Source organism: Pollicipes pollicipes, unplaced genomic scaffold, assembly GCF_011947565.3.
Source record: "Pollicipes pollicipes isolate AB1234 unplaced genomic scaffold, Ppol_2.1 Scaffold_3447;HRSCAF=4054_pilon_pilon_pilon, whole genome shotgun sequence".
In the NCBI taxonomy this organism is placed as follows: Eukaryota; Metazoa; Arthropoda; class Thecostraca; order Pollicipedomorpha; family Pollicipedidae; genus Pollicipes; species Pollicipes pollicipes.
The window spans coordinates 25,397,585-25,413,177 of NW_023596297.1; the positions used below are offsets into that span (position 1 = coordinate 25,397,585).

The 15,593-nt window shown below is 48.6% G+C and overlaps 2 protein-coding genes across 2 annotated transcripts in view; one reads left to right on the forward strand and one right to left on the reverse strand.

Moving 5' to 3' along the window:
- Positions 1 to 15,593, reverse strand: part of LOC119091422 (sodium- and chloride-dependent GABA transporter 1-like) — a 61,428-nt gene that overhangs the window by 38,445 nt on the left and 7,390 nt on the right.
- The window catches only part of LOC119092343 (sodium- and chloride-dependent GABA transporter 1-like), a 31,480-nt gene that overhangs the window by 3,057 nt on the left and 12,830 nt on the right, over positions 1 to 15,593 (forward strand). Inside the window, exons 2-10 of the mRNA XM_037215307.1 lie at positions 1,519 to 1,657; positions 2,617 to 2,748; positions 6,908 to 7,009; positions 8,099 to 8,282; positions 9,026 to 9,158; positions 10,930 to 11,064; positions 14,015 to 14,118; positions 14,564 to 14,688; positions 14,980 to 15,092. Coding sequence (XP_037071202.1) covers positions 1,519 to 1,657; positions 2,617 to 2,748; positions 6,908 to 7,009; positions 8,099 to 8,282; positions 9,026 to 9,158; positions 10,930 to 11,064; positions 14,015 to 14,118; positions 14,564 to 14,688; positions 14,980 to 15,092 — 1,167 coding nt within the window. The remainder of the gene's footprint in view (positions 1 to 1,518; positions 1,658 to 2,616; positions 2,749 to 6,907; positions 7,010 to 8,098; positions 8,283 to 9,025; positions 9,159 to 10,929; positions 11,065 to 14,014; positions 14,119 to 14,563; positions 14,689 to 14,979; positions 15,093 to 15,593) is intronic.

A 15,593-nucleotide genomic window follows, 5' to 3' on the forward strand; every position in this document is an offset into this window, starting at 1 on the left:
GGCGTGAGGGACGGGGCTGGGGTGGGAACAGGATCTTAGGTATGTAGGGTGCAAGGATGAGAAGAACTTGACAAAGTATCTGGAAGTTATTTCAGGAAGGAAGAAATGCTACACAGTGCTACTGCTTGCGTTTTTGTGAGCGATAAGAACCTACACTCAAACTACTTTGCAATAATAACGCAAATGAGTAAGCCTGGGTGTAAGCTTTCCCTGACCTTTTCCATAATTGATCCTCTCCTTAACTGGAAGGGGTCCACGCAAACCTCCCCCTCGGAGTGTCTGAGTTTTCCTCTACTGCGTGTCGTGCAATCGCACCTAAATTCAAATAGCTTATGGGACAGCCATTGCTCGTGTTTTGGCACTAAAACGCGCTCTTAGCTTTTCTGGTTTCGGAGCAGAGGCGCGTTTTGCATGGCGATCGACGGCCGGCGTGGGAGGTGGGCGGCAACGGACGATTCCACGGATCGCCTGCGGCGGAACGACGTTGTTATATTAACGGGAGTCATGCATCACACAAACGTGCTGCATAACATGTAAAAATACGCACCGTTGGACTCAGAATTGAGCAAGGAACACGCATCTTCAGGCTTGTGTCACTGCAAGCAATATATTGCTCATATAAATATGTAAAGCTAAAAATGTTCGAGTTACGAGAACATTTGACCTTTGACCTGGCATAATGGGGTCAGTTTTTGACTTAGCAGCATACACATAGTTGCAAACCGTGAGATCTTGTTGAGATTGATCCAATAGCATTTCCATCTATTTTTATTACCTTCGTAACGGCAGGGGTCGCATCGATTCTTCATATCAGTTCGCGTTATGGACAAAACAACGGGGAATCAGGGTATGGTTAAGGGATTAAGTGCTGCGAAATGCAAACGTTTGACTAACGGTTGGGCAAAATTGATTAGGAAAGGGTAGTGGGTGAGTATGTGGGCACATCCTAATGGCTGTCCGGTGGATTGGATAAATAAAACTTTACCCTTGAAGGCCTCTAGTGAGAGAGGCCGGCGAGGCTACAGCAGACATCACCACACGTTGTTGGCTTTGTACGTTTAAGTATTTCATGTACCCATAAGCGTTGTGGGTGTACGTGTTTCCCTTAAAACTTGCATTATTTCTGGGTCATATGCGAGTAACTAAGCCGTTGATATGCCATTCCCAAAGCTTCGGAAATGTCATGCTTTGCATGTAAAATTGCGAACTAGGCTAACTACCATAAACGGTAATAACAACGCGGTTCGTGGACCATAGCTGACTCCGGAGAAATAATTTGACAACATGTAGGCTAGGAATGTGCCATCAATCCTATGCCATCCCAGATAAAATCTTTAGCTGCCAGAGCCGTAGCAGGAGGCCCGCCTCGGGACATACATCCCCTCGTCGGGCGCGGTGTGAGCGAGTTCGGCGTCCCCTGCATGCTCCACCTCACACCCACATCTGCCCCGGGGTGGGGCGAACTGTCGTCCTGTGGTCCACCGTGCTGCTGATGGCCGGCACGCATGCCTGCTCCAGGTGATAGCGCTGAAGTCGGACGAGCCGGACCGCGAGACGTGGTCGGGAAAGCTGGACTTTGTCCTCTCGGTGGTCGGCTACGCTATCGGCCTCGGCAACGTCTGGAGGTTCCCCTACCTCTGCTACAAGAATGGTGGAGGTGAGGTTCGAGACTGATGTCCGCCATCTGCTAGGATGATGGCCAATCTGATCTGTGTGCGTTGACAGCGATGGCTTGCGATACATCGTGCGCTATATTTCACAATTGGTGTACATGAAGGGCGTGGTTTGGCAAAGCCAGTTGGAAAGGGGGACGGGGGACTGAACAGCAAAAATGACTTGACCTTTTCTGAAAAAGCCGAAAGCGTGCTTCTCTTTAATTTAGCCTGTTCATTTTTGGTTGTAGAGTGCACTGTTGTTTGCCACTGTGGCCAAAGTTTTGGAGGTTCTGGCATCCTGCGATGAAAAAGAAATCCAAGCCCCTGGTCTGCGTGCCTGTGTGAAGGAGGACTAGCGCATAGTCAGTGTAGATGCCACACGCGGCTGGCCGGCGCGACGAAGCCGCCATGGGACCCGCCGTTCTGCTGGCGGGCTGGCACGCAAATGGTAGATAAACACTGACATGCATGCCATGTATCATGTTGTAAATCCAACAGCCAGCAAGGTGTTTGCTGTCTTGCGCTTGTGGGATCGCGCCAAAAAGATGTGTTGTCTCGCGCCTGTGGGATGGCGCGAAAAAAACTATGTGTTGTCTCGCGCTAGTGGGAAGGCGCCAAAAACTAGTAAGTGAGATCTAGCCAAGTACGCAACGGCGATCTTAAGACCATCGTGCTCAGGTTACGCGGCAAAAATAATTTTAGGTCTATAGTGGTGCTGAATTGTAGAACATGCATCCAAGAAAAGTGCCTTTCCCACGACCGACCCCCACATCTTGCTGCTTCCCGCCCTGCATTTTTCGAGCCACCGTGTGGGATAAGTCAACCTGATCTCGGCGAATCATCGGAGCTGACCACCGCTGTGGAACTGGGATTGGCTCCGAGCGGCGCTGTTGTACAGGCGTGCCCGCCTGCCACCGCCCGCCACCCGCTGAGATGGGCTGAGGTCAGGCGTGTGCTGCAGGCGCCTTCCTGATCCCGTACCTGCTGACGGTGGCCACGTGCGGCGTGCCCATGTTCCTGCTGGAGGTGTCGCTCGGCCAGTACCTGTCCATCGGAGGACTCGGCGTCTGGAAGATCAGTCCGGCCTTCAAGGGTATGTACTTGAAATTGCAAACTATGCACGGATTTGCACTATAAGCAATGTGTAGCATTAGCACAGATAAAATGACTAAACTCACGGCTCAGTGCACCCCGACGGCTGCCCTGGACGCGATATTTCGAAATGCAGTGGTTTCTATCCACGACGATGAACATCTTGCGAATTTGCATGTGGCCGTAATGCGCACGCATGCAAAGCTGACATGGAATAATGTTTCTGTTGTGAACCACTTACCGTTTGCGTAACATCGTTCGACCTGGATGACAAAATAGAATGACATGCGTCACATCGTAGCGCGCCTAGATTCCCGTAGTAACTCAGAGCACATAATGTTTACAAACACAGCTCCTGAGTGCAAAACCAGCAACACTCCAACTTCTTCAAACTTTTGACCATCTGTGAGGAGCCAACGAGTAGTATGGAGAGATGCTGATCCATTCCACCTCAACGAATTCTCAGCGCATTACCGCATTGCCGTTACTGCGGAGGCACCTTCTTTTCCGTTATCTTCACCTCCCCTCGCAACGCTCCTGTATCTCTCACGGAACGGGCGGAGCGGACGGCAGCAGCTGCGGCGTCTCCGCCATTCCGCTGTCTAACCCGTCCCCGTCACTTCCCGTCAGCCGCCGGCCAATCTATCGCCAAACTATGCCGACGGCTCGCAAGCCGCCAGCCGTTGCCGCCAGCCGAAAATTGTCCCAGCTCTCGGAGGCGCCTACTCCGGCGCGTCGGTGTCAGCGACGGCCCGGTTGTCCGCGCCAATATGACCGCTCCAGCGGACGCGAGGCGGCCCTGGTGCGCCAATATTGCCAAACATCGCCGCCTCGTAACGGGCGTTGCGCCGCGATGAAGGCGTCTGCCGGCCGCTGCCGCTGCCGGAGCTGAAAAATAGTTTCGGGTGGCGCGTGTGGAGGCCGTTCGTTGCTGAAAGGATTATACTGGGACGTCGTGGTGCTAAAAGGAGTGGGCGACAAAAGGGTCACAGAAGCGTGTCATTGGAGTCCTTTTACGGCAAAATCAGCCAGCGCTAAAAAGCCAAGTACGATCATCTGTGACCTTGGAATTATTCCGAACTACGGCCGCGTAAAATGTAAGGAAGAGAAGGAAAAATATCTGCTTTGTACATGTTCATATCAACAGTGACATGTTCATATTGACATAAGTGACTATACGCTGTTTTGGGCGCTTTAGATAAAAACATTCACACATTTGTATGATGCGGCTATTTTGCTCTTTTCCTTCACATTTGGGTGCGCTTTTTATTAGAGACTGTATATATAATAACCCAACATTCAACGTCTTGTTGAAACGAAATCGCTGCACCATATGTGCAAGGTCATGGGCTTGCAATGGCGGAGGATTCCGAAAATTCAGGGCCATTCTAGTATATGGTTTAATCACTCTGCTCATTCAACGATGTAAAACATGCAGAAAATGCTTTGCTGGCCTCGCATTGCTGTAAATCCCATTACGAGCTCGAATTTCACAAACATTGGGGGTTAGGCGTTCGGTATCGAGCCGGATATAAAGGCTTAGAAAAATGAAATTATTCGCCGGCTAATGGCGTACATTACCATTAACATTGGATCATAAACATCATCTCTCAATGGAATGCACTGAAAGGTGATTGCATCCAGGGCCGATAACTTAGAGAGCTCTCGTGGTAATTTTCTAAACTTCAGCCCCTCTGCTTGCACCGAACGGCCCGGTCTCGTGACATCCGTCCGTCGCTCTTTTTAGATTCTAATATATGTTAATCACTGATGGCTGCCTTGCTCAACTCAATGCAACGAGAGCAATTAGAAAAATACTGCTCACGCTGACTTGATTATGTCTTGGAAGTAACGGACATATTTAGCTGTTGTCAATGGCTGCTTCTACTCCACGGAACTCTGTAGCTTTTTGTTAAGAAATGCTTCCGCATATTGTATTGCATGGAAAGAATCAAATTCGCTTTTTCATTTTTCCAACACATGTAGAAAAACAACCTACATCCCGGTGCAGCGGCATCTGAGCGACACGAGACTAACACCATATATTGGGGTGGCGCTAAGACAGTGGCGTAAGTAGAGAAGTGGGCCACTGTGCGCACCCAGCCACGCACACTGGAGTACAGCCACTGAACCAACCGCTTTGGGACGGCGTTTGGGATCTATGTCAGGTTCTGGTAACCAAAGCATTCCTGAATCCTGGAAACATTTCATCATCCACCTGATCCGTAAATCTTATGTCCCCGTAGACCCATTTCATTTCCGGCCTGTCTCCATCATCCACGTCGTCACCAAACGGCTGGCAGAACGGGTGGCACAGAAGCAGCTAACTACCTCTGTCGTAACCATCTACACCATCTATCATCCTTTACTAGCACGACTTCCTACACCATCACTCCACGAAAACTGCCCTGAAATCCGTCACCGACTGCATCTTCAGCCACCAATAGCGGGGCAATCATGTCTATCATAGCAGTCACTGCTATGCTTAAACGGTCTGACATAATGTGTTGACGCCATTGAATTTAGGGACATACGCGGAGCGTCACAGTACCAGGCATAGTGGCCTCACAACCCCAGGACAACGCCGTGGACGTGTTCCAGGGTCGCTCTTGATGCTCTTGTTTTCAGCATCTCGCTGAACAGCGTGGTGTTTTTTTTTAATCTGTGACGCGATGTCGGGCAGTACTCTAATAACACACATATACCCATCACCAGAAGAAAGAGCTTTCTCACAGCGCTTATCTCCCGCGCCGATAATGTTCCCTGTTCTCTGGACATATGGCTTGTCGCGAACACCCTCAAGGTCAACGCAGCAAAAAGCATAGCTCACCTTTTTGCAAGCCGTCAAAATCTGCGCAAATTAACAGTTTCTGAAGTCGCTTTTCGCGACACAACTTTCGCACTCTGCAGTGAGTTAAGAATATGGGTATGATTGTTGACCAAACCTTTTCGTGGGGCGTGCACGTGTCATACGCCAGTCGCTGCTGCACAGGCATCTTCGTCGGTCTAACCCATATCCCACACCTTGCATTAAATGGCATCATCGCATCAGGTCACGGCTCTCGTTCTCCCGCATGTCAGATGCTGCATTTTGATTCATGGTGACAGTGCCAAAACAACTTTTCCTCAAAAATACTCCCTCAAAAATTTAGAAATCGGTGCTCGGACTACCTTTGGGCGTCGAAAGTTTGAATATGTGTCTGACCTGCAAGAGACTCTGGTATGGATAGCCGTGTCACAACTAACGGACTCTTGCACACTGAGCCTAACGCGTGAGGCGATAGTGTACGGTCAGCCAGACTCACTCGCGCCCATTTTCCGAGCAAACACATTTGGTGCGGGCGCGGAGTACGCGGCAGGGTAGTTTGCTTTACGTGCCCCCTCGAGGACCGAGGCTGGGAAGCAGCGTTTCTCGGCCAGAGTGCCAAGCTTGTGCTCTGTCTAAACTCTCAGGGCTGTTACCGCCGCCATCCTGGGGCCGTTAAAGTCACTATTGAAATCATAAAAGGGCCCACTTTTCGCCATTGGTACGCCTTTATGTGCAAATGACTGCTATATTTAATGCAATTTCACTTATTAGTACACGTGATTCTCGTCATGCTACCGTTTCATCATGTTATAGAACGTTCTTATGACAACAGAGTCGCTGCCAGAGTTGCCGTGTCGGCGATGCCGCTGTAGCAGATAGTGTGACTCACTTGTGGTACTTCCAATTTCCGCAAGGTGGCGTTGTTTAGTTATGTGCGCGGATTTGACGAACAACCTTGTTCTTATGTTTTGGCCTTGTCTCGCTCTGCTCTTGTATATTCTTCCCGTAAACACATCTTCTTTACGTACATTGCATTGTGGGTCACGGCGAAATTATCAGTTTGATATGTTTTAAACCCTATATACGTCATGTCTAGTATTTGCCCTGATGTCTCGTGATAGAGACGTGGAATCAACGTCAAAATACGCTTTCGGTGGGACCTCGCTCTTCCCACTCCGTCCATGGTGCCGTGCTGATGACATTGGAAAGCTGATGCTTTCATTGTCATAATCAAACACACATTCTTGGCGTCCTGCCATGCAGGTCAGAAGATACAATGTAGCTCGCGCACATGCAGTCGCAGTTTTGGCTGTGTGCTGTGTACACTCATAGCTGTTTTTCGCTTTTACAGGCGTTGGGTTCGGAGCAGTGATCCAGTGCATCTGGCTGAATATCTACTACATTGTGGTGCTGTCATGGGCGCTCTTCTATTTTTTCTCTTCCTTGCGAGCCGGTAAGCATCATTATGTTTCGTTTTACAAATTCGGTGTCAGACAGCGGTCTCTTCATCTTTAAGAGGTACAACTCGATTGTCCTCTTAGCTTACCGTCACCCTACGGGGAGCGGTCTCATGAGCCCCACTAGGGTATCTGCTGAAATTTATGCGTGTTTCTGCATTTCTGTGCACCGTTTCTATGCATTTCGAGCGCAGTCTTGAAATTGCGGCTAGATGAGATACTTATGTTACGTATGTTGTGAAAATTTGATGCTTCTGCCCTTAACGTTGTAGCTAGGATTTATCACATGTGTCTTGAGGTCATGCCAGAGAAATTTGCTCGAAGGTGACAGTTAACGTTTATTTCTCACAGGCAATGCACTCGGAGGACATTCTTTGGGCTGTTTTCCTTAGGTTTAACACTGGAGTGCATGAACGTCGTAATGACTGCTTTTGCAGGGTCAGATCATCTAATGTAAAACTGCTAAACTTTGGTATTTGTGACAAGATCTGACCTTTTGAAGGTTACATGGTCTAAAACATTAGATGCACTTATTTTACAGCTCTCCATGGACAATGCTTGTTTATTTTTTATATAGGCTGACTGTCCAATGCAACAACGGCCTCCACTTATTTGACTTCACAGGATACATTACACGTCCCGCCTATCAATATTCACTGGTGCCCGTCTAATAAAGTTCTACAACGGATGTTTAATGATATTTTTACATTGTAGCACGTTTCGGTTTTGAGATGACAGGAGAAGCCTGTGAAGTGCCAAATGAACTTGTAAGACCTGCTGTGACCTGTTGAAGGAGCATTGATCATTGTTCAGTGACACCTGTCTTGTACCGTTTGGGGAGCCTTCCAATGCTGCTTTATTAGTGTCTCTGACTTGCTTAGCTTTTTAAGACCTTAGAAGTATCATTAAGCGCCCTCTTAGGAGAGGGCGTCCGTAGGACAAGGGTTGGGGCGGCTAGGGGCTTGGAGCCCTTCTGATCCTCTACACAAAGATGGCGATTAAAAGCACGAGCTGAGACGGGTCAGGCTACCTGTGCTTTCGCCGACTGCCTGACCCGCGGTCTGTCATTGCCCGCCTGTTGACAGCGCTGCCCTGGGGCGAATGCGACAACTGGTGGAACTCGGCCACGTGCGTCAGCCCGTACGAACGTGACAAGCTCGACTGCTGGACCGAGAGCTTGAGCAATTTCAGCAGCAGGACCTACTGCCAGCTGGAGAACTATGTCGTCAATGAGAAGGACATGACGGACCCCGTGCGGGAGTTCTGGGAGTAAGTCAGTCCGCCTTTTTGTCTGGCCGGTACTCGCGGTTCCGACTGACACCATCAGCTACCCCTTCGTTGACGTTTGCTGCTCCTGATACCGTGAGTGCCCAGCGGGCCATAGGCGCGTACCGCGTGCGGAGTCACCCGGTGACCTGTCGGACTGTAGGCTGGACGGAGGCGGGCGACAAAGGATAGCCCCCCGCCGGCTGGCCGGCGCGCAGCCGCCCCGGGAACTCGTCCAGACGCCCGGGATGCACTGCCGCGTCAAATGGATGCGAGAATAGTCTGTACAGTGACCGCGCATATGTTCCTACGGTGGCGCATTTGGTGGAGAGCGGCTAACTTTCCCCGTTCGTAGGGGACAGATGACTGTAAGTGTAACCGGTGCTACTCAAGGGACGGTTCATGTGTATGCTTCGGTGTGGAAAGCTGCTAATTTGTTCAGACTGCGCACAATATGGATATACGATGCCTACGTTTGGTGCACGCCTCCCACGGCTGTACCAGTCATACTAGTACACGAACCTTGGCGCATAATCAAGTAATTAAAAACGAAATATGTGCTTAGTGATGCAACACATTTTTACAGTACTAACCGCCGTTGAAATTAACAGTTTACCTCAGAGGCGGTTTCTTGCGAAAATAGCAAAAGTAGCGCAAACCTAAATACACTCTGAGCAACAGAACCCCGCGATCGTAGATGTCTACCTCTGCGCGCCTCTGGAAGGTCATCGCCCGTCTACCCCCAGGCGCCGTGCGCTCGGCATTTCGAGCGGCATCGAGGACATGGGGTCGGTGCGCTGGGAGCTGGTGGGCACGCTCGCCCTGGCCTGGGTCCTCTGCTACTTCTGCATCTGGAAGGGTGTCAAGTACACTGGAAAGGTACAGCGTGGTCGTGGTGTCCTCGCAAACTGTTCGTATGGTTCGAAGCGTACCTTCCGATCAGTTTCGTTGAAATGTTTGAGTTTGGGAGCGATAGTTTTCATCTACGCATTGCGATCTAGTTAAACATGCCCCAGTCCTAAATATGCCAGATGTTGTCTTCCAAACTATGCTTGGTTTCTGAAAGTTTTATTTTTATTTTCATGTTAATGTTGCTATATTTTGTATCGCTTAGTGGTAGTCTATGAGAGGAGCTTGTTACAAGCTGTGAGGTCTATAGTTTGAATTGAGTTTATATTACAAAATAGCAGTATGCAAGTATTGGTTTGTACATCATGGCAGTCAATGCATGACATGTGCTTAGTGTTTCATGGTAATGCATGTACCCACAATGTCTTCTTCGTAGCCTAGAAGAAAGATGTTGGACCCGTAGTGTAGCAGCGATGGGTACGAGTCCCAGAGCGGGCGCTTTGTTTGGCCCAACTGAAATGGAAAGGTCAGCTGACAACTGGCCAACGAGGGTCAATCCGAACCCAGGTCAGGGGCGGCCGTGCCACAGGATTATGTGGCACGGGAGACCCTCCGCACTCACGTTTGTCAAAAGGGCGGAAACAAAATCAACCGTTGAACTGGGCGGCATGAACTGGGTGGTGGGTTGAGGGTACATGCATTAAGCTATGCCTAGCAGATACTCTGGGCCCAAAGCCGCACATGTAAACCGTTTGTAAGATTACTACATGGAACAATGTATTTAATAATGCCAAGTCCACTGGAGTGACATAACATGAGTGGGGAAAAAGCCAGACCATTTGATTGCTCGTGTTCATAATGTCATCATATTCGAATGCATACATCATAGTGCACACGTGGAGACAGGTGTGACATTCGCCGTGAACCAATAGAAGTGTAGATGTATTTGAGTCTATCAGAGGGCACATTATGTTGACAACGGGCTGCTTCAGTTTTCATCGGGGTTGCGTGCTGAACACCGCATGCCAGCCGTGTCGGGAATGACGCCATACACGGTAGCGGAATAGATAAGTTCACATTTAAAGGCATTGGTTAAAGTTGACAGACCGAACTGCGTCATTATTATATGTAAACTGCTTCATTATTATATAGTGATACCTGTTCACAAAAGTGTTAGTCTACCACATAGACAGTATGTTTAATTATCAGTGAAAGTCTTATCACACCAGTTCTGACCATCAACAACCAGGTCCTGCCTGTAGTGAAGAAAAGTGACTGATATGAGCTCACAGTAGAATGAGAAATTCTGGCTCCATTCAGATAACACTGCATGCAGCGTCATAAGGGTTTTTAAAAGAGGACACAAACAATATGTCACATTTCTAATATCTTCAAATCAGGCTCCAACTTAATCATAGCTTTCCAGTGATAGATTATTTCAGCTGGCAACCATTCATTTCAGAAGAGCTTTCAAGCTTTAATCTCTTAGAATCATACCAAGAGATGTCTGATCTAACAGAAAGGTCGAACCCTTACTTAAAACCTGCGCGTTTGAAATTTTCTAGGTGTAAGCAGACTTTACCAACGGAGCAACCTCACAAGGGATTTTCTCCGACGATTCTTTTTAAACAAATAACTCAGTTACAATGTCATATTCGTGCTGCAGCCAATACAGTGAGCATAACTTGCCCCATCATTTGTTGCCTACCGGAATTCAATTTGCCTTCGAATAACGCAACATAGCACATTATGTAGCAGCTTGGTTGTGTGCCAGCGGATCACCACGCCGTGTTGTCAACAGGTGGTGTACTTCACGTCACTCTTTCCGTACGTGTTGATGACCATTCTGCTGGTTCGCGGCGTCACTCTTCCGGGGGCCATCGAGGGCATCAAGTTCTACATCCTTCCGGACATCAGTAAGCTGACGGAGGTCAAGGTGAGTGGTGAGCGGCGCATGGAAAATCTCAGCTCGCAAACATTACGTTACACAAAACGTGAGCTCTATTACTTGATACACGCAATGTAGCTTCTCAAAAGTCTAGAACTGCTTCTGAGCAATGTGATGTGATGTTGTATGTGATCTTTCATCTGATGGCACACACTTTTGACGTGGTTTCATGCTGCCCTGCATATCATATGATGTCAAATTGTCCCTCTTTACGCAAGCATTTGCATACAGGAACCCAAGTGCCGAAATGCACAAAATCTGTAACAAACAGGAGCGTGACAGTATGGCCGACAATTTGTCCGGAAGTTTTTCTTTGTGCTATCATCATGCATCAATTTATTACATCACGTTTGCGTAACGCTATGAGTTGGCCCCATTGAGCCAAATTTACGAACGTAAGATGACGAACAAGTATATGGTGATGAGACGAAAACGCTTCCAAAGCAACATTGCCGACTTTTTTTGGTGAACCTGACTACAAACGAGGCCTTTTGCTCATATTTATCTAATTTACATGCATTCCTGATCTGGTGTCCAATGAGGTACCTCTAGAACTGTTAGCATGAATTATTGGTTCGAAGGAAGTCTGAATCAGGGGTGGATCTAGGATTTCGTCAAGGGGCGAGGCACGAGACATTGTTTTGCTCCCTTGAATTTGGGACCACCTCCCAAAAAATATGCTTGCATTTCGGCCATTGCATTTTAAAATAAGTCATATGTAATATATATATATATATATATATATATATATATATATATTTATGTTTGTGCATATTTGCTTCTCCATTTATCTAATAAATACGGAAATCCGTCTTATTATGCGCAATCATATAAAGCAAAGACGTGCTACGCATGCATTCATGTAGAGTACACATAAGTGACTCTCGTCAACAAGTATACGGCCCCCAGAGCAAGCAAAAAGAATACAAGACCAACGTGATGGGCCCTTAAACGGTTGGTTGTGTCCCGGCGCGCTGACATATAAGACCACAGCCATAGCACAGGACCCTCCGGGCAAAGGGGAATTATCCAAGACCATGAATTAATACCCCTGTGCGATTAAGAGTGTACGGGCAGGTCAGCGACACGAGCCTCGATGGGCGTAGAGTCCTCCGCAAACGAACCAAAGAAAGAGAGCCCTCGATCAAAGTAGAGGGCCCCTGAGCATCGAGTGTCTCCGTGCCTTATCTTATAAGAGTTCTAGCAACAGCACAAGGCCCTCCAGGACCCAAGACCCAATGCAGAGGGCCCCCGAATGATCGAGTGTGCCCGAGCGGGTCAATAAATAGGGCCCCCCGCAAAAGCGTAGGGCCCCCATGCAGAAAAGAAGTAACCGAGACCCAGTGTGGAAGGTCCCCGAACGATTGGGTGTGCCTAAGCAGGCATCAGATGGGCCCCCGACAAGGCTGTTGGGCCCTAACCAGGTGAAAGAGACTGACCAATGTAGATGGTCCATAAGCGTATTGCGAGTATGTCGGTAGGTTGACCGAGACCCACGTAAATGGCCCCTGAGCAACCGAGCATACCCCGGCAGGTTAAGATATGAGACCCTGGCTTTAGCTAGCGGAGTCTTTCTGGCGAATGGAAAGAATCTGTGGAAGGGGCCGTGTTATTAGTGGTGTAATTTACAGGAAAGGCCCCAACAACAGTGCGGGGCCCTCCGAGCAAACTGCAGATGAAGGGCAACGTGGAATACCCCTTAGCGATTGAAACGATCCTTCAAGTAGGCGTATAGGTCCCCCGAAAAGGGCATGGGGCCCCTAGACAGTGAAAGGGGTATTAAAAGCTCTAGTTCACATCTTTTCCAATCAGTGAATAGTTTTTTCTTACTTCCCATAGGCCCTTCACTTTCGCTAAAACTGTTCTTGGTCTCCTGAAAGTACAGAGATACCCAATTTTGCTGCGTTTTGTGTTAAAAAAAATGCACCTGTTCGGTTGGTCATGGGCCCCCTCGAAGTCAATGGGCCCCTTCGGGGCCCAAGGGCGGGCATGGCCCCGGGCCCCCCCCCCCCCTTTGGATCCGCCCTGGTCTGAATTACGTAAGCTTTTCAGTGCATTAGCGAGGAACATTAGTCAAATAGATAAGACAGTGGTACTAGCCTTATTCCTCGGAGAAAGACCAGGAGAATGGAGATATAGTTGGATTGATATCTCGACAACATGCCTTATCGAAAGAATGACAGAAGGTAGCGCTTCTGCTATTGTTTCGATAAAGGCATGTTGCCGAAATATCAACCCAACTATATCTCCATTCTTCTGGTTTTTCTCCGAGGAATAAGTCTAACACTACTGTCTTATCTATGGCAAGGAAGTCTGCGTTAACTTTTACAATGTAATATGACCGTAGGCCTGCTGCTGCTACGATGTGTATTCTCCCAAAAATAAATGCGGTTGCTGCTGTATTTTTTAGGCATATTAGAGTATGATATCTATTTATGTTGTGATATCCTATTTATCAACATAGAAGGAATGCTTAAGAAGGACTTGCTGCCACTCGACTTCCTACAAACTGATGCCATGTAGCAACTACATAGTTCTGCATTCCAATGTATTTCCTAGAAACGACGTGCCCCTATAGGTTTGCGTCCTTGTGACGGTGGAGAGCTGTTCCGATTTGTATACTGGTAACCGATCCTGCACTTTGGTTGCCGGCTCCGCCGCCTATTCCTATTAATTACATCGTGATATCAGAATGTAAAGACCATGTCCCAACAGGCCGCTGGACGAGAACAACAATAGACCAATTTGCATCTGCGAATGAAGTCGTCGTGTGCCTGGGGTGTTGGTTTTGCCTTACTTTATGCGGGACGTCGGATTAGATTGAGTCAGGAATGAGCTGTCCACATCCCTGCGTTGTATCCAAGTAGATGCGCCTGCCCACGTGTGTGCTGAGCGTGCCGCTGGCATCGGTGAGCCTCCAACTACTCTGCACTTACAGGTGTGGATTGACGCTGCCACCCAAGTGTTCTTCTCGTACGGACTGGCCCTGGGCTCTCTCATAGCGTTGGGCAGCTACAACAAATTCAACAACAACGTGCACAAGTGGGTCAGCCGTCGGGCTCCGTCAGCTAACTTGCTAGCTGCCTGTTAGGTATTATCTGTTTGTTGATCACCTACTTTACTACCCCCATGGGATCACGAATGTGATGGACGCAAGTAAACCGCAAGCGCAGGCACTGACATTGTGGTGAAGCGTGAAGCTATTGTTCAAGTTACATGACGGGGATTAGCCATCTGAATTTTGTACCAATACTTTTTCAGTTTTTCCAACACACACTGATGATTTCGTTGTCCGTTTATGCAATTAGGAAAAAAAGCGATATCGATTGTGAGGTTTGCCCAACTGCCAAACCGTGAATAGAACAAATCGATTCTGTCCATCCACCTATCTAAAACAGTCTAATTGCGCCCTACCTTGGCTGCATTATCATGAATATCCTCTCATTGTTGTCATGGGCGCCTGCAATGTTACCCTACAATGTTCCAGGGACGCCATGATCATTTGCACTATCAATTCCTGCACATCGATGTTCGCCGGCTTTGTCATCTTCTCGGTGATCGGCTACATGGCCACGCTGCAGGGAAAGCCGGTGGAGGAAGTGGCGGCGGCAGGTGGGCACTGTGCGACAGGGTCGTTCTCAATGGCTGCCACTTTGACCTCTACGGCACCGCTGCGCACTGCTGGAGCTGTTGAGAATACACCGCGATAAATATGCACTTCGGGAATAATGCAACGCTTAGGGATTCTTGTTTGACCTTTCTGTGGTTTATTTCAACCTTGTTTTAACCCCTAGAGGTTAACGTGGTCTGCCTGACGATCCGTCAGCGTATGATTATGCCGTCACAGTGCATACTTCGGCTTTGTTCGGTGACGTCAGTGGGTCGGTCTGATGCCCGCGGCAGGCCCTGGTCTGCTGTTCCTGGTGTATCCGTCAGCCCTCCTGCAGCTGCCGATCAGCCCGCTGTGGTCGGCGCTGTTCTTCCTCATGGTTCTCATGCTCGGCCTCGACTCTCAAGTGAGTAACTTTGCAGCCACCAACCAGGTGGATTTTGGTAACCTTTTACGTGAAGACCAGGCTGCGCCAGGGAATTTAACCGGCCAAAAAGTGGGTTGTGTGATGCATTAAGGTTGGCTTGCATAATATGCAAACCGTTCAAAAGCGCGTTTACCTGTTGGGATGCTTAAGGTGATTAAAATGTTCGGGTGTCCGTAAATTGTGGTATCATTGGAATGCTATTGGAACTATTCTTGCCGGTGGCCTATTATTCTTGCCGATGTTTTGCTCCCCTTCCTCCCTCTTGTCACCTTTAATCTTTCTCATTTCTCTCCTCCGTCTCTCTCTCTCTCCTCTCTCTGCTCTCTCTCTCTCCTCTCTCCTCTCTACTCTCTCTCCTCTCTCTCTCTCTCTCTCTCTCCCTCTCTCCTCCTCTCTCTCTCTACCTCTCTCATTCTCTCTCCTCTCTCCTCTCTCCTCTCTCTCTCTCTCTCTCTCTCTCTCTCTCTCTCTCTCTCTCTC